Source organism: Hipposideros armiger, unplaced genomic scaffold (genome assembly GCF_001890085.2).
Source record: "Hipposideros armiger isolate ML-2016 unplaced genomic scaffold, ASM189008v1 scaffold_651, whole genome shotgun sequence".
Lineage (NCBI taxonomy): Eukaryota > Metazoa > Chordata > Mammalia > Chiroptera > Hipposideridae > Hipposideros > Hipposideros armiger.
The window spans coordinates 476,486-502,523 of record NW_017732001.1 but is presented as its reverse complement, the minus strand read 5'-3'; the positions used below and the strand labels follow the sequence as shown (position 1 = coordinate 502,523).

The 26,038-nt window shown below is 34.9% G+C and overlaps 1 protein-coding gene across 3 annotated transcripts in view; it reads right to left on the bottom strand.

Moving 5' to 3' along the window:
* Nucleotides 1-26,038, bottom strand: part of CUL3 (cullin 3) — a 95,030-nt gene that overhangs the window by 24,118 nt on the left and 44,874 nt on the right. For all 3 annotated transcript variants that reach the window (XM_019626009.1, XM_019626010.1, XM_019626011.1), the window contains 5 exons: nt 9,082-9,242; nt 7,955-8,069; nt 5,476-5,704; nt 1,589-1,734; nt 708-884 (listed from right to left, as the gene is read on the bottom strand). In XM_019626009.1, the coding sequence (XP_019481554.1) occupies nt 708-884; nt 1,589-1,734; nt 5,476-5,704; nt 7,955-8,069; nt 9,082-9,242 (828 nt within the window). The remainder of the gene's footprint in view (nt 1-707; nt 885-1,588; nt 1,735-5,475; nt 5,705-7,954; nt 8,070-9,081; nt 9,243-26,038) is intronic.

Sequence of the window (26,038 nt, the reverse complement as noted above, 5' to 3'; positions counted from 1 at the left end):
GCAGGTTGTATTAAGCTTTTATTAAAAAACAGGGACGCCTAAACAAACGTTTCTTTTCTATTCTGTGCCTTTGGTGATCTTCCTTTTGTTTGTTTCTTCATTATAGCTGCCTGTAAAATCTGTGGCCATTGTTGCTTTTCCCTTTTGTCTCACAAATATTCCAAGACAAAGTCCAAAAGACCAATTTATATGTGATCACAATATGCTTAATTTGATTTTCTATGTTATAGTGAGTTTCTAAGATCCCAGATATATAATAAAAGCTTGAAACTGAGCTTCAGAATGTTTTCAAACTATTTTCTGATAGTTACTCTAGTCTATGCCTTTAAATCCTTGGCTTCCAAGTGTCACTGAGTATATACCCTCAGAACCAGAAGACAGCAACAATGTCCTATGCCATGAATAGCTGTTTTTAGTTCCTTATTATCTCTATAGCATGTCTAACCCTCAGTCTTAACAACTATGGCTGTGTAGTTGGTTTCTGATGTTAATTACACGTTAATAGAAATGTCAAAGTACCTCTGACCATTTCAAATACCTTAAACAATCCTTTCCAAAGATCACAGCACACATTTAAGCTCAGCAAAATGCTATGCTTATTTTTACATCTACAAAATTCGCTAATTTTATATTTGATTTCCTCATTTTATATACAATTTTGTATCTACACATAAAATTTAATGTATTTTCAAATGCATTATACTTACCCCTTTGACTCCCTTTTTCAGCTTATCATCAATAAATAATGAGAGGTATTCAGGGGACCTGGAGTTGAGGTTGAGAAAATACTCAAAGTCACCCGCAATAGTTTGTTTAAATAGCCGGTCATTATTGAACGATTCCTGGAGGAAACGATCAAACCTGCTCTTCAGATCCAATAAGCCCTTCCAAACAAAAACAAAGAAATTTAGATACATTATAATAATCTTTCTATAAACAATACGCATGTGAACATGTATTGTTTATTTCGACTTTGCTGGTAATAAATGTATGCATTCAGTGTTGAACTTATAAATTCTATATTCCTATTTTCAAGCCAGTATTTAAGCCTGTATTAAAAATATCAGTGATGGAAGAAGTATTGTATCTTCCAATTTATGTATTATTCTACTAAAGATGAATCAAAGAATCTCCTCAGTGCTTCTTCTCACCCTCCTTTGTCTTGACTAAACGGGCAAGCCCGAGAAAACAGCTTTAAAAATGTACCAAAAAAGCTCAGTTTATATATTATAACGTGAAACACTTGGAGCATCATATATTCATAATATTGCTTAAAAGCAAAACAGTTTTTTATCAGAAGTATTTAACACATGGTTTTTTTTTAGCACACTAAGGTATATGAACACTCAGGCATACAACTATTTAAATCAGGTCTTCACCAGAATGAAAAGCAGCTCAGTCTGGCTCCGTTACAAAGATACATACTTAGAAAATTCTAAAATATTTTAGGATAATTATACATAGTAGTTTATCACTGGGACAATTAAGTAAAAAATACATAATTCACAGCTTAGTGTAAGTGACCTTTGTAGCACTTGTCAACATCATTTTATCATAAACTTACAGAGAATCCTCTGGATTCACTTACCTGGATATAGTCAACGGGATTCTTTCCTTCACCTTCCTCAGAAACAAGGGCTTTACCTTGCTCCCTCAAATAGGAACTCATACACTCACACATCGTTTTCAAACCATTTGGCACACGACTAAATAACTTGTACATGCAAGCAAGGTCTGCAATCAGAAAGAACACACAAATTGGCTACATTAAAGATTAAGAAAAAAACGTGAATCTCTGGTACATGGTGATTTGCGATACTTAAAATTATTTCTCTATTACAACCATTTGCTGACATGAAAAACCACTAACCTTCCCCCTCCAGCAAAATAGAAAAAAAAGGAAAAAATAGGCTAATTAATGGTTATTGCAATTTATGAAATAATTTTCAGATGAGATGCTCTGACAGCATCAATAAAATGTCAAAGCAATTTGAGTTTACATGGAGAAGATGCCCAAACAGCAATAATAAAGCCATAAAAAATGAAAACTGCAGTTTTAAGTTTCTGCGTAATTTAGCCTATAAAATTCCAATCTAGAACTCAGGAAAACTACAAAATGTCTATCAAAAGGATAATTTTAATTATGGTGTAATTTGTAGTCAGTATAGTAAGGAAGAAATTTAAAAATTAATTAAAGTCTTACAGGTATTTTTAAGCATGTCTATATGAAAAGTTCAAATTAACAACCATGACAACAAATAAAATAAATGAGGATTTATTTCATTACATATCATGGTAAAGTCTGTATGAAATTTACAGCATAAATTCCTATTTATATTTTCCTCAAAGCAATCACTAAGATTTCCCAAGTGATGTCCTAAACCAGTACTTGTAACTTTAAAAACCATACTGTTTTTATGTAGATTAAAATCTCTGGACCCTGTCCATTTTTTGTATCATTTTTCATAAGAAAATGTGGAGTTAAAATGCTGCTTTTCTACATGTCTAGCATTTCTTTGAAATAAGAACTTAATGGGAGACTACAGTGTCAGAACTTTATAAAGATATCAAAAAGTTTTATAATCAAGATCTTTTGAAAACGTTGCTAAAAAAGTAGTTTCTAGATCAGTGGGTGGGAAATTTTTTTCTGTAAAGCATCAAATAGGAAATATTTTAGGCTTGTGGATCATACTGTCTCTGCTGCTATACAATTTTGTCATCGTAGGAAGAAAGAAGCCATAGGAAATACATAAAAATGGGCACGACTGTGTTCCAGTAAAACTTACTTCTGGGCACCGAAATCTGAAATTTATATAATTTCATGTGTAACAAAATATTTAAAAATGTTTTTCCAACTAAACTGGTGGTGGGCCATATTTTGGCCAACAGGCTATAATTTGGATACCCTGGTCTATATTTATAAGCGCAATTTAGTTCCTAAAACTAAAGTTGTAAGTATTTAAAAAATACTCAGAAGCCAAGTTTCACAAAAAAAAGGCTTCTAAAATGTTTTAGTGACTTGCAAAAACAATTTTTATTTGAAAATGTTTTCATCAATACTATATGTTCAAAGTAATCTACACACAAAAAAAGCTTAGTTTCTCACATTTGGAATGAATTACAACCAAATTTCCTATGTTAAAAATAGGTATTACAAATACAACACTAATTTATGGATACATACATAGTACAGTAAATTTGGCATATCAAATACCTCTAACAAAATGGTTCCCAACTTATCTGTTTTGTTCCTGTGTTGTTACAGTTTTGCTTAATTATATGTTATATACTTAATTACATGTAAATTAATACAATTTCATTGTATTTCACTGTACATAAATATATTGTATAGAGGAGTATGTGAAAGGGAAAATGAAAACTACTTGACTTTCAAAAATTAACTGCCATTATTTCTGTACACACTTAATAAAGCAATAAAACGAGATACCATTTGAACTGAATTTCATAGTACTATCTGCATCTGATAACCAATCCAATTCTTCCTCCATTATGGTGGGAAAACTATTTTTATCACTTTCTAATTTATGAGACATTTGGTTTCATAATGGTGAAACTGTGCTCCTGACCTATTCTTGACATACTGCTCAAGAGCAGGGTCTAGCAAAATTAAGACATTTTGCAATTAGCTTTGTTGTGGAAAGACAGGAAAATCGAAGCCAGGCGTTTATAACTTGAGAATCACAGATAACTGCTTACTTGCTGAAAATATTAAGTGCTAAATAGAGAACTATGGTGAGTAGCTATTCTGACATTTCGTCATTTATGTACCTATTAAGTAAGCACCTGCTATGGGTGTCAGACATATTTAATGCCTTTAACCCAAGTCTCCATGCAGGTTACTGAGACACTGAATTCAGGCATGCCCAACAACCTCTCCATCAAATATTTCAAATATTTCCTCTCCCACCTACCCCCCCACCCCCACCCCAAGGTAAGAAAGCATTAATTCAAGAGCCAAACAGTACATAAGAAAATTTATCAATTCTCATTTTAAGTAGGGGAAAATGCTTTTCATAACATCTGAATCTGCCAGGGACCATTTAGATCAGGAGTCATCAAACTGCAGCCCATGAACCAAATACAAATACAGCCCACTGTCTGTTTTTGTACAGGTCATGAACTAGGAATGGTTTTCAGATTTTTACATTGTCAAAAAAAATCAAATGAAGTTTTATAGAAACATACTCAAGTTTATTCACTTGTTATTGTCTATGCCTAGTTTCTCACTATTACAGTAGAGATGAGTAGTTTCCTATAAAGTCCGCAATGCCTAAAATATTTACTATTATCTGCCCCTTTACAAAAACGTTTGCTAATCCCTGACTTAGACCTTAGACAGAGGATTACTTCAGAAAACATGACAAACATACTTAAAAACGATTGTTTTGTTTTTTACTTTTACAAAAAAGGTTTACCAGAGGGTCTTTTTAAAAAATCACTTTCTCTGGTTCAATAAAAGCAGCAAATTTATGTACAACTTTTCAGGAACTTATCACATGTATAAAAATGTAACCCTTTCAAAACACAAAGCAAGAATTCCATTAGAGGAAGCATGGAACAAGCTCTCTTCCCACCATCTTTCTTATCTCTTCTCTTACATGACCTCCTCTCTTTAAAATTATTCACTTTATATATTTTTTCATTCCCTACCTAGGTCATGACCCCAATAGGCAATGTGTACTTCATCAGAAGTAAATGGCTCAAATATTGCTAAGACTTCATCTAAGAAGCAGGAGAATAACAAGAGTACCATGTTTATTTTTTTAATACCATGTCAGTGGTTTATAAGGTCACAGTTTTAAAGGAAAGCTTCAGAAATTAAGAATGCGAACAACATTTCTTCTAGGGTACTTGTCACAAAATATTGTTTTCAGGAAAACAGAGGTAAATAGCCAAAATGAATAAATGCTACCATTATCTCAAAATGCTTACTTTTAGTTTTATGCAATTCTCCCTTCTCCTTTTTCAGTTTAAAATTTCAGAGTCCTCCAAACCTACTGAATTATCTAAATATGTCGACCTGGAAGAAACCTATTTTTGCATTTTTGGCACCCTTATTTTCACAATTAACTCCCACAGGAAAGGAAAGCCTACAAAAATTATAAGATTAGAACTTCAGATTTTAAAAGAATCACAAAAACTACAGGACAGTATGTAAGAATGCAGAGTGTCCAAACCCTTTAGTATATAAAACTAAAGTACAGAAATAGATGAGGAGCTTGTTGGCCTCACCAATAATACTAGATTTATATTCTAGGTTAAGAAAAACACAAAGTAAGGAGACTTTACCATTAAATCCTCAAAGTAGCAAGTGATAAATTAGTGATACATACCACAACTTCTTGAAAACTTACATTCATAATCTATTTTAATTATAAGAAAATAAAAATATTACTGCTGAGAACTTGGTAAAGCTATAAGGATTTAATTTTATTTTCAATTGCTAACACTTACCTTCTGTCTTTCCATTTTTCAACATATGTACTAGCCCAGAGTTCTCCATTTCTACTATAGTTTTCATGTGCTTAGATATGAGCTCCCTCTCAACCACCTTTACAATTGGCTCTTCAGTTGATTTGTCAAGGCAGTGCATCACCCGTTCTATTTCTTCATTAATTCTAGCTTCTACTTTCTTTATATATACTGAAGCACTGTTTTCTGCTAAAAATTTCTGGCTTTCCATCTGCGAATGAGAAGCATGATTTTTTTTTTTTAAACATAGAAGCAAAATGTGTTTCTGCTTTTAACTGCATTTCTAGTGTTGATAATAAACAAACTCAGTATCATATGCACACTTTAGTTTATTACACATATTCGTCTGTACTATATCCTTTAAAGCACTTCCATAAGACTAAATTAAATTAATTAATACATTATCTTTAGGCAGTGTTTTTCAAACTTTGCCAGTGTATTCCTAATAGCAGAAAAGTAAGCACATGCCAGAATGAAGCATTTGACACCAAGTGAGAGTATGAAATTTTCCTTTGATTTGTTTTAATGTAAATTATACCCAGAAAGATTCATCATGTTTATCAGATAGTTTTGCTGGCATACTGCTAGTACCAGCTACTGAAGTCCTCCTGCCACCCCACTCCCAGTCTCAAGAGAGTATACATATTGAAATTGGAGAAACAGAGCTTTGAAATACTATTACTCTCGTCTGCTAACGCCACCCTTATAGAAGGTTCCACTAAATTATAAAATTTAACTCAACTGATTTCAACCTATTTGGTTGTAGGATTAATGGATATATCTAAGAATTACATGATAGGAGATCTGTTGATATAAACTATGCACAAATTTAATAACACTTCCTACTTTCTTAACAAAAGGTAGTTTTTAATCCTTGAAAATAATCAAATTTCTAAGAACAAACATTAACACACCAAACAAAAATCTTGGTGAGACCATCTCTCCACTTACTATTAAAAATAGTACATATTATGTGAATACACACACACATACATTGTGTCACTGCAGTGCATTTTGGAATCTGGACAATTTATCTTCTATTGGTATTTCTACACTGTAATGAAGGAAATTAAAACAAATGCAAAGGTCAAAAACATTGTCAGAAATACCGAGAATTAGTTGCTGTATTATTAGAAAATACTGTTTCCTACATTATGAAATTAACAGTTCATAAAACATAGTCCAGGCTCACCAGTGTAGGCCACAAAGGTCTTCCTCATGGGCTACAAAATGATTTAAAAAAAAAAAAAAAAAGCAAGCCAATTCTTTGTTTCTTTATGGGTAAAAATGACACCAAAATTCACTGAGTTCCATTTTTAAATATATCTAATGGCTCTTATGACCAACTGACTTATCAAGAGTTATTATAACTTTGTATTTATTTATTTATTTATTAAAGATTTTTATTGGGGAATTGGGGGATGGGAACAGCGCTGGGGAATTGGGGACGGGGAACAGACAAATTGCTGTCGTTTTGTTTTTCAGTCTAGTTGTGGAGGACGTTGCTTCACTGGCCCAAGTTGGCACCATCATTGCGCTCTTCCCGGGCGAGGCAGATCAGTCGCCGGCTTCTGGACTGCCGCTCGCCACTCACAGCGGCTGCTGACTACACACGGTAGCCCATAGCAACCCACTGCAGCAGGGGCTGCGGCCCAGCTCCAGGTTGAGCTGTTGTTCAACATCTTAGCTGTAGAGGGCAGTGTCACTGGTCCTCATATATGGGATCCAAACCAGGGCCCTCTGGCGTTCCAAGCCAGCTCTTAAACAACGCGCCACTCGGCCAGCCCTGTATTTATTAGCCCTGTATTTATTTTTTAAAAAGCATATTACTGGAATAAAAACTTTAAGTTAGTATTCAACTAAGTTTGTTTTGGCAATACTGCAAATTGCTCAGATAGCTGAAACCTGATTATCATTACTTATAAATATTTCTTATGCTTATCATTGTGCTTAATTATCATTTCATTACAAGTTAGTACTAATTAAGCTTCACTTTTAGCGATTTAGTTGGTTTGGGGTTGCATCAGTTGTACTTATTGACCTATAGTTCCCAATCGACAGGCTTTAAGACATGTGCACCATGAGATTATGTATCCTTCCACATTTATTTTACTAGTAACTTATCCTACCAAAAGCCTGAATAGTGAGACTTTATTGGTGATGCACTGCCTGTGAATTTATAGTAAATAATTTGTAACATGTAAATATAATAAAATATTACAGCTATTTCTATATTTATGTTTTATGACATGTAAGTTAAAAAACAGTGTAAGTTTACACTCTTCAGTGAGTTCCTTCACTGAAATGTTAGAATGTGGGGTAAGTGTGCTGAAGGGTATTTTTTGCATGTTCCTCCCCAAAGGCCTCAGTAAAAAAAAAGGTCAAAATGTTCAAATTAGTAACTACATTCAATAACTAAGAACATCTTATAAGAGCACTTCTTTATATTGTCACTAATTACCTGAAAAAATTCTGCAGACATTTCCAAAAAAGGAGCCTCAAAATCTTCTTCATAAACTGATCGTCCTTCAAGACCTAAAATCATTAACATCTGGCAGGCATTTCTTATTGCGCCTCTGTCAAAAGAAGTTAAATCATTTGATAATCAAATTACATTAAAGGTTCATGTAAAAATACAACAGAAGTAGCTAGAAAGTTTCAGAACATTTTTTTTTAATCAAAGAGACCAATCTCCCAAAAGCAGCACATTTATAACACAAGATTTAAAGTAATTTTAATTGGAAAGTATATCTTGACTGCACAGCTTTTTATCTCAAGTTGTTGTCATGCTGTGATAACTTAAAAATTTTAAAGAAATATGTTTAAGATGTCTAAATATTTCTGCGTATTTAAAAACACAGAGAGAATAAAAAAGGATGCTTATGAGGAACAGGGAGGGAAGGAGGCTGTACTGCTTGACATGGTGCAACATACAATTACTACTAGGCAATATAATTTTTTTTGTACACAATGGCTTGGGCAATCCTGACCAAGCACCAAAGCTAAAATAAAGAGAACTTTACAAGTGTTCATCTAATAGCTGCTTTGAATACTCAGAAGCAGACAAAGCATTCTTGCATGTTTCAAGCCACTCTAGCTGTAGTGTCACAAAAGTGGCACTGTAATCATGCTAGAAAGGGAGAAGGAATATGACAGAAGGGTATAGTAGTTCTTAGTAATTTCAGAGACTATGTTCAAAATTTTTCTTCATATATGTTAAGAATGAAGGCTAGCCAAAAGCCCTTAAAGGAAAAGATGAAGAAAGAAACAAAAATGTTATCATACAGCAAAAAACCAAAATGCCAGCATAAGAAAAATACATGAAAAGTCAAATGGGAAGACTAATGGCTGATTTGCTTTTAAAAAGTATACTAAATAACACTTTAGGATGGTCTCTTCCAGAAAGAGAAGTGCAGTTTTTAAGTTAAAACCTAGGTAACTTTGTTAACTGTGATATAGGTTTTTGAGGATTTTCATAATGTGCTAGAAAATCAAACTTTTATTTACTTCAATAAAATTTTGATAGTGAATCTGTTCTCAGGGTATAACCACTAAACCCAAAACCCAAGAGTAAAAAGATGATTATACCGGTCTACAACTTCTCCTTTCCGCTCTCTTGCAATCATATCCAATAACGTTTGTCGCAGATGATCCCTAATACACCCATAACGTACAACTTGATCTCGGAAAATAATTAATCCCAAATTGTAGACATTCTCCACATTATTTTGTTGTACATATACTCGGTCCTGCAGTTAAAACAAGACAAAATCATATAAATATGAATAACTCTTGCAGGCACAAAAACAATCACTGTGAGCTACAATAATAAAGGAAATAAAATTCCAAAAGCAATCAATTTTTCAGGCGAGAAACACTTCAAACTATTTTAAGTAACATAGAATTAGATTTCTATCACCTCCAAAGTTATACAAAAGTAAATCTTTACAACTGTTCTTGAAACAAACACCGGCTGCCCATTTAAGAAAAGTGGGGGTGGGGGGGCAAGCTCCACGCCCAGCTGGAGGCAAGTGAGCAGAGGAGAAAGGCAGAGAGGCAAGACAGGCAGATGTTTCTTTCCCCTGAAAGCCATACCATGCCCAAACATGGTTCTTACTTTATTAAATACTGAACTTGAAGATCATATTTTATGAAGTAAAATTGAGAGCTGAATGAAATACAGATCCAAATGACTTACATTAATTGCTTACTGGTAAATATTAAAAGGCTCTAATGTTTATAAATAGAGCAGCATTAAATATTACACAATTAAAATACCTCTAGTTACTGTCATTTCAAACAGATTACTTACTGGTAGTCACCTTGTTTTCAAGTTCTTACCAACATGATTATACGTGTCTCATTTTATAGAGCACAGGTAATCCAGAATTACTTGCTATAAAAGTCCTATTTTGTGCATTATTTGAAAATTTATATTTACACCTAAATATACTGAAATAAAACTACTGTTTTTAATTCACAAAAGGATTAGTAACAGAATTCCTTTCTGTTCTTAACCATGATCTCTCTGGACTTTGGTGGGTATGTGAACTTCCTAAAATTATAAAAATTATTGTGTTTGTTCATACATAAGTGCTTTGGAAACAGAGCCCAGAGCTTTCATCAGATTCTCACAAGCATCTGTAATCCAAAAACAGTTAAGAGCCACTGCAAACTGTGTGATCTTTGAACTTTTAAAAGGAACACTGTCATTACAAGCAACTTCAAACAAAGCCCCAAGGAGAACACGAGCAGAAGTTCTACCATACCGGTAATGCAACTAAAATGGCATTGACCAACCTTCCAACTAACTGTAACTAAATTCTCCACGAGTAGCACTCTCTTCATATGACATCATTTCTCTAACCTTCTTTTATTTATCTTACACAACAGTACATATCTAGTGGCTACAAGTAAAGGTGCTCTTTTATCACTATTTTCAGGGCTCACATTTTTCAAATCCTGACATCAATTTTAGTGAGTTCAAAATTTTCACTGATGACTTCTCTGACAAGTTCTTGGACTTCACACTTCCATCCTCAAGGTCTGAAATTCCAAGTCCCTGTCCGCCCCCCCACATGGCCCTCTCTGTTTCATATTCACTGAAGCTACTCTTTACTCTCATGACCTCCCAAGCCCAACCCTCCCCCTACTATCATCTAGACTCCAGCTCACCTTTCAGCATAAAAAAAGATGCACTTAAAAAAACTGGCATAAATCTAATAATTTAAAAAGGAACAGGAATCCTTTTTATTATGAAAATAATCACTCCAATTACTGTATAAATTTGATTTTTACAGTTTGAATATAAATTCTGTTACATCAAAGTACCATATAGAGGCTCACTCTTGCCCAATGTAATCAAAACCAGTAACTGGTTGGTTAACTAGACATGTGGTTAGAGAGAAACTATTAAATACACACACATACCTGCATCTTAAACATTTTAATTTAAAACATATAAAAATGTTCCTTGAGATATCAAGACTTTTCTTTGAACATAAGTCCCACAATTAGTCTGACGTTTTTCTTACATACACTCATACATGATAAATTGTCTAACATTTCTCCTTTCATTTTCAGTAAGACATAGTATGAACAAGAGATATTTGTGAAACAAGCTGAATGTGAAGTCCTTCGAGATTTTTACAATTTCCACCCATCTTTTAAATTACCCACACCTAATTCAAACCAATATTTAGTGATTTGCCTTTGTCAAGTCCTTCCAAAACATTTGATCTAGTTTGCCAAAGAACAAATTCTATTGTTTTTCACGCCATTTTATTCGTTTACACAATATTAAATTATGTAATAATAAAAGAAGTACAGCTGGTATAAAACAGGTTTGAAAACAAGTACAAATGACTCTCAGTAAGCACAAAGCTCAACTGCTAAGAGCAAAATAGAGAAGATATACTGGAAAGTAGTTGAACATCAATGAGAGAACTTTGTTACCAGTGAGGATATTTCACAGCAAAATAGAAAAGTACTAGTGATTCTGGAAGTACTATAAGTTTCAACTGTACTACATGTTACGGGTCATGAAGCAAATCTTGTAAAGGATATATATATAATGGGGGTGCTAAAACAATGTATACAAGTAGACACTTTGGTCAATGTTGCTCAAACCGTTTGCTGTAATCAGAAGTGTCTGGACACTGATGGTAACCACTTTGAGCACCTCTTGCAATTACAGAAGTCAAATGTGACTTGTATTCATCTTTTGTTATCAGCATATATTTAGTATAACAATTTCAGTAGTTTTTTCCCGTCTTAAAATGTGTATACATTTTTTAGCACCTTCTGTGTGTGTGTGTGTGTGTGTATATATGTATATATATATATATATATATATATATATATGATATTAGCAAGTGCAACATACCACTAAGATATAAACCTCTTTCTAAAGGAACCAAATGTTCCTAATTTAGGCTAAGAGACATGTCAAAGAATTAGGTCAGATTTTATTGTTTTTGGTAAAAGGGCACTACCTATAAGAATTACAAAACAAAAGGCACACTTTTGTGTACAATGTAATCTTCAGAGTAAATTAAGAGTGCTAGAGTGAAGTTTAAATGTTTCCCCCTTTTTTGGTTTTCTTGTAGTATTAGTTACATGCCATAAAATTCACTTATTTTAAGAGTCCATAATTCACAGTAAATTTCTGTAGTTGTGTAACCATTGCCACAATCTAGTCCTAGACTATTTTCATCACCCCACCCCTCCAAAATCCTTCAAGCCTATTTACAGTCAATTCCCACTTCTAGCACCCCTGCTTTTTCTTTCTATAAATTTCCTTTTCTAGACATTTCACATAATTGGAATCATGTAATATGATCCTTGGTGTCAGATTTTTCACTAAGCATAAAGTGGCTAAGGTTCATTAATGTTCTAACATGTATCAGCATTTTATTCCTTGTTACTGCTGAATAGTACTTGATTGTATGGATATGCCACATTTAGTTTATTCACATATCAGCTGAAGATTTCTTGGGCTATTTCCAGTTTTTGTCTACTATAAATAATGTTGCTATGAACATTTGGGTACAACCTTTTTATGGACATATGCTTTCATTTTTCTGGGATAGAGTTCTAGAAGTATTGGGTCACATGGAAATCGCCAAACTGTTTTCTCTTAAGTGGATGTATCAGTCACAGTAAATTTTTTTAGTAACGAAAATACTGGATGTGGAGTTTGGAATTCTTCGTATGATCTCTGGCTCTACCATGAACTGGCTGTGTTACCATGAGTAAGTCGTTTATCCACTCTGGTTCTAGGAAACACAAAGGGCTGTTAAAGATAATCTCTAAAACTCTAATATGATTTCCTATGAAGGTTAACTCTCTGATCAAAAATGAACATATGCCAAAAAAAAAAGAAAATATGCCAGAGATCAAGACACATTTCACTATTACTTCTTCCCTTCCTACAGTCCCCCTTGCCTGGGTTTCCCTCTTCTCAATCCTAAACACAGCAATCTATCACTACCCAAGTAGCTAAATCTAAAAACTGTGCCCAAAACGTCTGCTATCTCAAGCCCTCTGGCAAACAGGTAGGAAAGGGGTCAGGTGCAGCTGATGAATCCTTCAGGTACATTGCCTAGGGTGGAAACAATGCTTCAGTACAGGAAGTGTGATGGGAACACGTGGTTGGGGTGTTTGAGCTGAGCATGGGCCGTTTAATTCTATGGAAGGTGACTGGACAAGGGAAACACAAATGTTGCAGCTTAAGAACTGAGCTTTTGTAAACTCTTAATGTGAAACTGTCAAGGTGTATAGAATGATTATAATTAAATGCCGTATCATGTTAACAAAACCTGTTAACCCTGAAATTTCACTATAGATACCAGAGAGTTCATAAATGGAGAAGGGAAAACCCACACACTTGAGTGTGGCTATTTAAATTAGTAATACCAAATAGTCATTTATAGTAAATGTTTGGTATGCGTGATTAATTACTATCAAGCAAAATAAAACCTATACATGCATATGCTAGTGTTTGTGTGCATGTTAAACAGAAATGTGTAAACACATTCACAATAAACTTGTGATATGCACATGATGTATACGAAAATATGTGCTAAATGAACATGCTAAATTTTCAGTTTATTGCTTATTAGTACTACCAGAAGGAACTCAGCCTGTGGGTACACAACAGCATTTTCATAATAGATTCTAACACAAATCACTGTTAAAAAATAATTGGCTGATTTTAAGTAATACAGTATTAATGTAGCTCTAATCATTTAAATCACTGTAGGATTTTTATTTTGTTTATGTTTCTATGCTAATATTTCATTTTTAAAAAGATCTATTTAAAATCCCAGCTCTAGTTAACCTCTAGTAGCTAAAAAAAGAAACAGAATCTCAAAGTACAGATAAGATAAAATCATCCCAAGAGAGAAATGTTGAACAATAATCTAAAAATATTTTAATCTCAGGCTTTTTGACCAAAGTGTACTTTGTATGACTCCAATATTAGTCATTTATCTATCGAAAAGAGCTCAGCAAAGAGAGAAAGTTGGTAGCTGCTACTATTTGCCTTTTTAAGCCAAAATGCAGGCATTTTTTATCATCATTTTTTCATCTACAAATAAGGTATAGTTTTATTTCTTCCTTTTCAATATTTTTAAAATTAATTTTATTGGGGTGACATGATTAGTAAAATTAAATAGGTCTCATCAAGTGTACAATGCTACAATGTATCTACATATTGCACACTGGATCTCCTTCCGTCACCATGTATTTGACCCCCTTCCCCTTCCCAAACAACCGCCAAACTGCTTGAGTTCCTGCTTGTCTTGTTCGTTTGCTGCTTTTGGTTTCATATCCCACATATGACTGAATGCAGGCATTTTAAATATAAAAGGTTCTGAAAAACATGTTAGAAAACCTAATGTCTAAGTCAAACATTAGATTTACTCACAGGATGTGAGTTTCATCACCACAGAGATAAGCTCCATTTTCAGTCTCTACATTTATGGTTCTCTCAGGAGTTGCTATTCCTAGGCCAAGCAAGCCTGAAGTGGGCAAGAAACTCACGCGCCGGATGGGCCAGAGAGGGGGTGAGAAGGCGTACTCAGTGACAGGACCGTTTCATCGCCCTGTTTTCAGAGCTGGGAAAAAGTCAGGCTGCTTTTGTCTCTGACTTCATCTGTACAGTTAGCTTGACAAACCAACTTATAAGCACTTCATCTGTAACAATACCTAACTCACAATCCCATTCTACTTATTTCCACTTGTATTCTTTATAAAAGAATAGCTTTTATAAGACCAGCTTCCCTGCCAAGAACAACTATAAAAGCTAGATAAAAAATAAAAAAGTACTATCTGTTTAAAAGCATCAACTAGGACATGCAGGTCTCTAGGAGCTGAGGTAGAGCGAGTTGGGGGGTCTTTCTGCCTCTGCTCCAAAAGGAAACTCAACCAGCTGGTGTCCATGGAGAACCACTGCTCACGACCTAGGGCTCTTCTCCTTCTTAGGAGCAAGAGGACATCAGCCTACAAGGTGCTTGGCTCTACAAGGCCACAGGTATTACTACTCTCACCATCTGGGAAAAGATTTGCTGTTTCCCCTTAACTGAGGGCTTCACCAAGGTACCTAAAATCCACCAAGATACCTAAATATTTAACTAATGTACGTGAGAGCAAACTCAGCATGCAAAAGCATCCTTAGAGATGTCAAGATCCACTTGGCAAAAATAAATCTTATAAAAGCTACACCTGTGTGCAAAGTCAAGCAGTGACTTTGTAAGTGGGCTAAACAGCTTCATTACCCAGAGAATGGTATTAAAAACAAATCAAAATAAAACAAAAAACAATTTGTTAATGAAGTTCAAAAAGTAACTTAATTCTCACTACTTAATTTATCTACAAGAAATTATTCAGCAGATATTTTGAACCAACAGTCATTAATTCACAGGAAAGCAAACTAGGATAACTGGATATTGGGCACAGTAAACAATGGTGCACCAAGGAAAGAAACAAATTATAAGTCCTTTCACAGTAGCACTCATATCTAGTGTCTCATTTGAACAATGTTTTCTTTGCACGATTAAAGAGGTATTTGGGAAGCAAATTCTAAAACTAACCTTTGGGTCACATTCAATTCTGGAAACTTAGTACTACAAATATAAATCCAATAGTCCTTTGCTTTAATTGCAAATTTTAAGGGAGCTGTTTATAAAATTTTTTGCTTCTTTTAATACTTTTTTAAGTACTTTTAATAGTTCAGTACTTTTACTACCACTACTGAACCAAGGGAGTGATGGGTAAGTAGTAGGCACTCATCTACACTTCCTTGCCTGGTCCCGCTTGTGGTCACTGGTAACTATTTGTTTAAAAAAAGACCACTGTTAAAATTGTAGCAAACAGCTCTGAAAGTTGGTTTATGAAGCAAATTGTAAAGCTGGTTAATCAAACTCTTAAATAATCCTTTTTTCAGTTTCTTGTCCTCACAGCAAGATCTATAACTGTTTAATTTTTTTAAAAGAGGATAGGAAAAGAGGAATGTAAACAGAATTTTGAAACTCTTCATAAATATTAAACATTTATCCTACTCGGAAACTAAAGACAAACCCTGAAAAGTTAAAACTCGTTTTTAGGACAACCAAACAAGCAAGTAACTCTGTAACAAGTAGCCACTGTCTGTTAGAACATGTTTGAACCTGCTTTCCCAAGCTTAATCACTAGGCAATCTTCTATCAACAAGTAATAAATTTAAGTGTTTTCAAACAGGGTTCCCTTTCTAAACATGAATAAACATGACTTAAGAAGGCTTAACACAATGAAGACAGAAATAGAAAAATTTAAAAGCATCAACCACCACATTCCCCCCCACACACACACCCCAGAAAAGTAACAGAAAGTTTCTACTGTAATATTACAGCAGAAAAAAAATCTAATTACATCAAAGTTTAAAGAACTATCCCAATAGTTTCCACAATGCTAATGCCTGATTACATTGCTGAAAGAACACCTTCAGTAAGATATGAAACAGTTAAATTGTACAGAAAAAGTATCACTTCTGGATTTAACAATATTACTGGTAAAGCGAATGAAAAACACACAATATGGTGTCAAAAAACCCGATTTGGAAACTTAGCTCCACAACTAAAGCTCAGCTTCCATCACTAAATGGGCCCAAAAATTTCAGGCTTCTCTTTCAGGCCTGTGAAGGTTTTGAAAACAATGTAATTGCAACAAATTCTATTTTTAAATAGTTTTCACTTATTTTAAAAACTATATCCTAGGACTAGGACATCTGACCAAACAAAACCCTGGTCACATTTCTCTAAAGCTGTGTAAATTGCACCAAATCATCAAATAAAAGCACTGTTCCCTACTCCAAAATTTAATAATCTAATAGTAGGAAAAAGAACCCCAACAACACTAAAAAATAGTCCCTAGTAGAACCTAAGAGCAATCACCCTCAAGGTCTTGGATGCGACTGTAAGACATTTAGAAAAGAAGAGCTGTATTAGAGAAGCAACACGAGTGTAAGTTGGGGGTTAAGAGCATAGATTTAAGTCTAGACAGGCTGTTTCAATCCTAACTGCCATTTACTAGGTGTGACGTTAACTCTGTGTCAGCTTCCCACCTGTAAAATAGCATCTACCTCAAGATGCTATTCCACGTATGTTTTCTACGCCTAGGCTTGAAAACACAGCTTTTATAAGGCCAACTCCTCTGGCAAGAACAACTATGAAAACTGGATGAAAATCAGCGACCACCTCTACCTCACACCCACCATGATAGTTACTCTCAAAACCAAAACCAAAACAAACAAAACCCACAAACAAACAAACAAAAACACCAGATAATAAATGTTGGTGAGGATATAGAGAAACTGCAGCTCCTGAATAGTCTTCAAGAAATATTTGTATACCTATGTTCATAGCAGCATTATTCAAAACAGCCAAAGGGGAAAAACAACCCAAATGTCCACCAACAGATAAACAGATAAGCAAAACGGGGTACATACATACAACAGAATATTATTCAGCCTTAAAAATCAAGGAAATTCTGACATATGATACAACACAGATAAACTCTATGATTCCACTTATATGAGGTATATCTAGAGGGTTCAAATTCATCGAGATGGGAAGTACAATGGTGGTGACTGGGGGCTGATGGGAAAAGGGAATGGAATTACTGATTAATGGGTACAGAGTTTTACTTTTGCCAAGATAAAAACTCTAGAAATGGATGGAGGTGACAGTATGAATGTACTTAATATCACTGACCTGTACACTTAAAAATGGTTAAGGTAATAAATTTTATGTTATGTGTATTTTACAATAATTTAAAAAAAAAACAACAAATGCCAACTGTTTAAAAGCATCAAAGAGCAACAAAGACAACCTGGGCTTGTGGGGTCAAGATTCTGTCAACTATAATTGAAAAATTAAAAAGGGGGGAAAAGATAAGGGAAATAAGAGGTCAAAGTTCCAGGTATAAAACAAGTAAGTCATGGGGATGTAATGTACAGTATAGGGAATACAGTCAATAATACTGTGATAACATGGTACAGTGTCAGATAGTGGCCTGACTTATCATGGTGATCACTTTTTTAGCATAGGAAATATAATCAATAATGTGTTAATAACTATATATAGTGCCAGGTAGGTACTGCTGAATAACAGATGTACACCTGAAACTAATATGCTATTGTATTTTAGCTATATTTTAATAAAAGTCTTAAACAAAGAAAAGATTCTAAAGAAAAGGTGCGTATACTGAGAGAAGCCTCACTCGACTCATTCCCTTGGGTCATTTGTTGAACTTGGAGGACTGGAAATAGGAGGTCAAGCAGCAAGTCACAGGTGGGCTGGCTGTCAAGCAGCTAGGACTTAGGAGGCAAAGTCTGAAGAGGAGAGAAATGCAAACAACCAGAAATTCTGCAAAGCATTTTCATGGAGATGTTTACGGACACACTACCTGAACATGGGTGAGACACCAAAACCCCAAACAGAAAGCAACACTGGGAGGCAGAAGAGCTTGAACAGACCTGATCTGCCAACTTGTAGCGATAAGGAGACCACAGCTGGAATTCAAAGCGCAGTAATGTGGAAAGCAAACTGGTAAACACCTCAAGCTTTTAGCTGAGACCCCAGAAGGGCTATTCCCTGTGAGTAAAGATATGCCCTGGAAATAAAGGCAAACTAAAAATAGACCAACCTTAACAGCCTAAAAGCCAGCTTTCAACTAAATCATAGTAATCTGCCCATATTGTGTCTGCCTGCCAAAAGAAAATTATATTTCTTTTGAAGAAAGATAGCATCATCCAGGGCCTCCACATTTTCATATACAGTGATGGTAAAATTACCAGGTTTGTCCCCCTTCACCAAAACAAAACACCTTAGGATCACATGTCTGAAAAACCAAGGGGGAAAAAACCCAGAAAGTAAAAGTATTCAAAGACTCTTATACTATCCAAGAAATGGTTAAAAACAAAACAAAACAGAACTAATGTAAAATAAACTATAAGTCAAGGATCTATATAGTAATCTCTAAGGTAACCACTAAAATAATTAAAAAATAATATATAAATAACAGCTAATGAGGAAGGGGAATAAAATAATAAAACATGCTTAATGAACCCAAAGAAGGCAAGAGAGCTGGGAAAACCAATAAAAAGCAGATGAGCAAATAGAAAAAAAATAGGATGGCAAATTAAACCCAAATATATCAATACTTACATTAAATGCAAATGAACTATATGCTTCCATTTAAAAACAAAGATCATCATATGGAGTTAAAAAGCATTTACTATGCGGTGCTTACAAGTGACAAACCTTAAATACAAGGATACAGAAAGATGGAAAGGATGGGAAGAAATGTGCCATGCAAACATTAACAAAAAGAAAGTTCACACAGTAATACTAGACAAAGTAGACTTTAAGGTGAGAAGAGTTACTAGAAATAAAGGATATTTCATAAAAATAAGAGTCAATTCAACAGAAAGATAAAACACTAAATTTATATTCAGTTTGTAACAAAAACTCAAAATACATACACTAAAAGGAGAAATACACAAATCTAAATTTGTAATCAGTAATATTACAAATTTGAAGATTTTAACATTTCTTAATAGCTGATAGGACAAGGAGAAAAAAATTAGTAAATATGTGAAAGATTTGAACAAGGTTAATAAGTTTGTCCAAACTGATATGTATCAATACTTTATTCAACAATTACAGACTGAAAAACTGATTAACTGAAATTGAAAACTTTCCTTTGAAGATACCATTAAGACAGAAAAAAGGAAAGCCCAGAATGGAAGACAATATTTCACAATACATTTATCTGACAAATAACATCTATCCAAAATATTGGGTTGTCAGAAAAGTCATGATGTATTTTTTCTATGTTTTTCGTTGTAAAAATGCATCATGACTTTTCTGACAACCCAATATATAAATAACTTCCACAAGTTACTAAAAAACAAAAAACAAGAAAATACATTTTCAGAAAATGGGCAAAACAGACTTGTGTACTATTTTTGTTATATATCAACAAAAATGTTTTCAAAAACAATTAGAAGAGGACTTTCAAATTATTGCAGAGCTAGTGTACTCTCAAATGGCTAGAGTAGTAACTGCTAGGGCATCTAATATTTTGGTGAATTTCTAAGTATTACAATAATGATGGTTTTAAATAGCTTCTGATGACAATTAAGAATCTAAAGTCTTAGAAAGTCAATTCTTCAATGAGGATTTTAATATCATATTCAAAATAAAAAACGAGAAAAGAAACACAGAATACTACAAAAGAATTCCAATGCACTTTGTAATTTACACTTGGATCATAGATAAAGTCATTGCTGTTAAACCAGGCTAGGGAAGCCAGGATTATCTGCCAAAACAGACGTCTATATCATAAAATTTCCCAATGATGGAAGAACTTGGAAAAAGGGAACACAGCTTTTTAGAACAGGGCTTGATACAAAATACACACTCGTATAGATGGTAAATGAATGCATTTATTGTCATAGGTCAATTCTGGGTAAATTTTTATAAATTCTGTTAAGCAGAGTTAATATGTATACATAATTTTGCACTGAGATGAAGACTTTGGTATCAAAAAAGACTTCACTATTCCAGTAACGTAGTAATAACAGTGTGATCTTTGCAGGTTAATCTCACTAACCTCAATTTTGAATCTGATTAACTCAGTTTATTCATTCACAAAATAGAGTACAACAGTCACCTGCAAGGTCAGGTATTTAAAATATTTTGCACAGAGATATAGCCATGTAATAAATGATATCTACTGTTACGTATTCAGAAAATTTTTACTTTTTCAAATAAATAAAAGTCTGTACTAATAAAATTTAAGAAACTATTGCTTTCCCTAACTACTTAAATATGTAACAATAAAAAATATTGTGAGGATTAAATTAATATACTTAAGGTGGTTAAAACAGTACCTCGCACACACTACTAAGGGCTATCTGCTATTATAAGAATAGCACTGGGGAGGCTTGTCAGCAGCCAAAACTCATCAATCCACCTTAAGAGTTCTTAAAGAAATTGTCATAAACTTAATACTAATCTACCCACACCTGTTTTTTCCTTCATTACCATTCCCCAGACACCATGAAAAAACATTCACTTTCAGTTTTAAAAAGGTATAAAACTTCAGGGCTGAAGAGCTCTAAAATTTAAATGATCTAACCAACACACCTTCAACCAGATCCCAAAAATAGGCTTCAGGGAACCCATGAACCCCTTGAAACTGCATATAAAAGTCTATGTTGTGTGATGTGTACACACACACACACATGCATCTACTAGGAGAGTGACCATGAATTTTGACCGTTCTCCAAGGGGCTTTTAACACCCAAAAGCCTAAGAATCAGAGCCCTTATCCAATAAATTTATTTTCCTTATAAGTAAAAAATAGTCTTACCCAGAGAGGTTAAATGTGTTAAGCAAATGAACGATAAAGTAGGAACTAAAGCTGAGTGTCTCTTAATTCATCATTAAATATCTTTCTCACTACTCCAAATTTCCTATGTATAATTGGGAGCAGCTCCCTTTATGTACCAAAGTTTCACTTCCTTTTTACATGAAGAAATATATGATCTATTTCTGATGCACCTTTGGGCCTGCTTCATGCTGAATATACACTTGCCTCCCAAACTCACTGTCATGGACTGCTCTGCTCCATCACTGCGCGCACGCACGCGCGCGCGCGCGCACGCGCGCACACGCACACGCACGCACACGCACGCACACACACACACACACACACACACACACACACAGAGTTCACAGGGCAGAGTAACCAAGGTATTTATGGCTCTATTAATTTGAAACAGAAACTGAAATGGAAGGCAAGGAAGAAATCCTAATTATCAAGTACAACACTCAATCTTTTAAAGAATTGATGATGCCCAGGTTTTATTTTACATAAAGGTCTCGTGCTTGGCTTTTGACCTAACCATAAAAAGATGCCAAGGTCTTACACTGTCAGTCACAAATGCAAACACTAGAGCACCTATGGGAAAAGCCTATCCTGCAAAAGCAGTCAGGAACACCACTGAACAGTGTGAAGTGAAGCTTAATAGCCCAAAAGCCACTGGCTCCCATTTTCTTCTAAGATGCCATTTGGAAAGCAGAGGAAGTGCCAAGAAGATTCTTAAGCAACCTATCTGTGCTCTTCCAGAAGAGAGCAATTTTCAAACTCCTCTAAATGTAATCTAGAATACTGTAAAGAAGAAATCTATGAGAAAATACACTCAAGTGCCACCATCTCCGTGTTCTCATCCTCTTTCTGATGTCCAAGGACACACAAGTCCTTGGTAGCTTCAGCAAATGGCTTACTACATTATTCCTCTCAACTCTACTCCTCGCCGTCTCTTACCTTTGTAACTGCAACATTCATGATTACCAATCTGACACACTCCTTACAGATGCCATAATTTTCACCTTCTATCTTGCCAGGATTCCCTCCACCTCACACTGACATGGGCAAACCTTGAACCTCATCATTAGAAACCATGAAACATCTCTGGCACTGAAGATCTTCTCCTCCCTCCTTGCCTACTTTGTTACACTTGAACAACCCTGCTCGTCTCTCTCCCCGGATCTTCGAGGTCTACCGATCCCAATACCTAAAACTTATTTCCTGGGACTTTATGATTCACTTGCCTACTTATTAAACAGCCCATAATCAACCATTCCATCAGCGATACTAATGATCTTAGACTTCTCCCCCATACTCAAAAAGGCAAATTCTACCAGTGGGTTTTCCTTGTTTTGAACGTTCTTCTCTGAGATTGCTAAGTACTCCTTGGAAAAAGCAGAAACTCTGCTGACTGCCCCCACTATACACAATTTGTGCCAACTCACCTAAATTATCCCCTCACGACTACAGGTGATCCATTTATTTCCAGATAGCTGACTCCAGCACAGGAGACAGACCAAACTTTTTCCTTGGATTAGTTTCCTGTTGTTGCTGAACAAATTACCACTAGTTTAGTACCTTATATATTCTCTTATAGTTCTAGAGTTCAGAAGACTAAAATCGGATTCACTGTGCTAAAATCACGATGTCTGCAGGGCTGGCTCCTTTTGGAAGCTCTGAGAGGGGAACCCACTTCCTGGCCTTCTTCAGCGTGTAGTGGCCACCTGTATTCACTGGCTGTAGCCCTCCTCCATCTTCAAAGTGGACCATTCCAATTTCCGCCTCTGTCATCACATCCCTTTCTCCTCTGACTATGACCCTCCTGTGACCCTTTGTGTCCTAAGAACCTGTGATTCCATTGGGCCCTAGGAGAGCCTAAGACAATCTCATCTCAAAATCCTTAAAAGTTCCTTTTGCCATATAAGGTAACAATCCTTAGGTTCCAGAGATTAGTTATGGACACATCTCAGGGACCATTATTGAGTCTACCACATTCCTTAATCCTTTATATGCCTCTGTCACCATAAACTAATGGTCTCATCTTCTATTTTACTAAGAAGACAAGAGCATCAGAAGAAGAGTTCCTCCCTCGGCTTCTCCCCACAAAGTTATTACTACATTCCACCTCACCACTTTTATCACCCTTGATGACTTGCCAAATACCTCAAAGACAGCACTGACCCTCTTCCCTGGGTTAACTCTCTCCCCATGATTTTGAATTTATACCTTCTAATCTTTAAGCCTAACCTGCAATACTACTTTACTCTCTCTTTGTTGTTTGTGACAATCACTAGAAACATAGAGAAATTCAAGCCAAAACATGAAAATATCTTTGAAATTCACCATAGCGCTTTATGCAGAAAATTCCTCTATTAACCTTCTTTTAACCTATATATAACAGAAAATGCTTTCCTATTTCCTTTGACATTAATTCTAATTACTCAAAAGTAGCCTATAAAATATCATCCATATTTAATTTCCCCTTGATATTGTACTTACTTTCATAATTTAAGGGGCAAAAATGAACTGAACATTAATATATACTTATGGATTATATAGATAATTAAAGCTATTACATAATCTATAACAAACTTTATATCAAATACTCAAAATTTCCAATTAATCTTTTAAACTACTAAAACTGAAAATAAAGCTTATACTGAGCACCCCAAAAGCAACCTTAAAATTTCAACATGTTAATTGTTCTTTAAAAAAATAATGAATTAAAAATAAATTAAGCAAAGCAGAGATTACAAACGCTATTGCCTTCAGGGGCCAAACAGGTAAAGCAAGTCTCAAACATTAGGAAGAGGTGGCGTGGCAGAAACTAGAGGTCACATGTTCCATCTAGAGACATGAACACTTTTCTTTTTGAAACACTGACCCTGCCAAACCACAAAGTTATGTGGGACAAATTTTGACCAATGGCTGCCTTCATGCAACCTGTGAATACATTTTCATTTTCAAGAGTTAGTGTGTCCCCTGATGTCTATACACTGAGGCTCACATGTGACATTTTAGACAGACACCTCCTTGTTAAGAGTAAAAGTCAACTAGCTGAGTAGGTGGTATGTGGGTAGACCGTGAGGCATCTTTTCTCCTCTCTCTCTGAGACTGAGATCTAAAATTCCAATAGTTGGAGCCCGCATTCATAGGAAGAAGAAATCTGTTTAGTTTCCATGAAGGTATAACAAATACACCTCAGGTACATGTCCTATCTAGCAAGTAATGGGACCTAAGAAGTCTGGAATGAGGGTAGACATATTCGCGAAAATAATAATGTAGATGTCGACAGGAAAAACTTGATTTTTAGAAAATTAAAAGCATTTATTTATCCTGACTGACATATATATATTGGCTACATGGGTGCATATACCTATCAAAAATAATTTTATATACTTTATTTCTGCACATTTAAGTGTATATCAACTTTACCTTAATTTTTAAAAGCACTCATTTAATTAAGCCCAGAATACTGCAAATAAAAAGGCAAAGTAAAGAGAATGAAGGATATGAAAATGAAAGAGTTCGATTTTGTGGAACATGAGGATATCTCATCAACACTTTAATTTCTGAATCTAAAAGAACATATTTTTAATAAGCGCTATGAAAAAAATCACAATCTGTTAAAAAAAATCTGTATATTAGTTGCTTTGAGATATACGTGAGTGCCTAGTTTATGCAAGGAGCTCTGCTAGGTGCTGGAGACACAGTGTGGTGACAGAGATATCGACCCCTCCTCAGAAAGTTGAGACTAGTCAGGAAACGAGGCACCACACAGTTGTTAATGAACGTGATAAATGCTGCAAAGGAACAGTACTGGGTACAAAAAAAGCAAGTGAAGTCAGTGGGCAGTGCCTACAGTGTGGGTCAGAGAAAGCTTACCAGAAATTTAAGCTAAGACTTAAAGGTAAGTGGCGGCAAATCACATAAAGAGAGGAAGCATTTCTAGACAGAAGACATGTGTGAAGATTCCAAGATGACAGAGAAAGATATCAGCAGGGAAGTAATACGAATGATCATGCTTTAAAACAGTTAACTTTCGGAGCAATACGGAATGGAAAATAGAGAGGAGCACAATGATCTTGTAACACTAGTTACTGAATGCTCCAAGGGAGAAATGAAGGTGCTTTAATCTTGGGTAGTAGATATAAAACAGAGAAATTGCAGATTCTAAAAATACACAATATAGGGAGAGAAACTGACAAGAATAAATCCTAGGTTTCCGGCATGAACAAATGAACTGACACTGATTAGGAGCTCATTTGGAGATGCCAAGTTTGAAATACTTCTCAGTCAATGAAGGGAGCTATCAACTAGACAAATGAATGTATCTCAGAGAATGAGGCTAGAGACGTAACTTGGGAATCATCTGCAAAGACACTAAATGAAGCTATGGTAGTAAATGAGGTGTACCAGGAGAAGGGAATCTAGGACTAAGCCTGAAGAACACCTCCAGCTAAGGGGCAGAGGGGGAGGAGGAATGGCTCAGAAGGAATAGTCAGAAGGTGGAGGCATACCAAGACTGCCTCGTCACAGAAATTAAGGACCCAACATGTCAGAAGAAAAGACTAGTCTACTGTGCCAAATGCTGCTGACAAAACTCAAGAGCATGAGAATTAGCAGT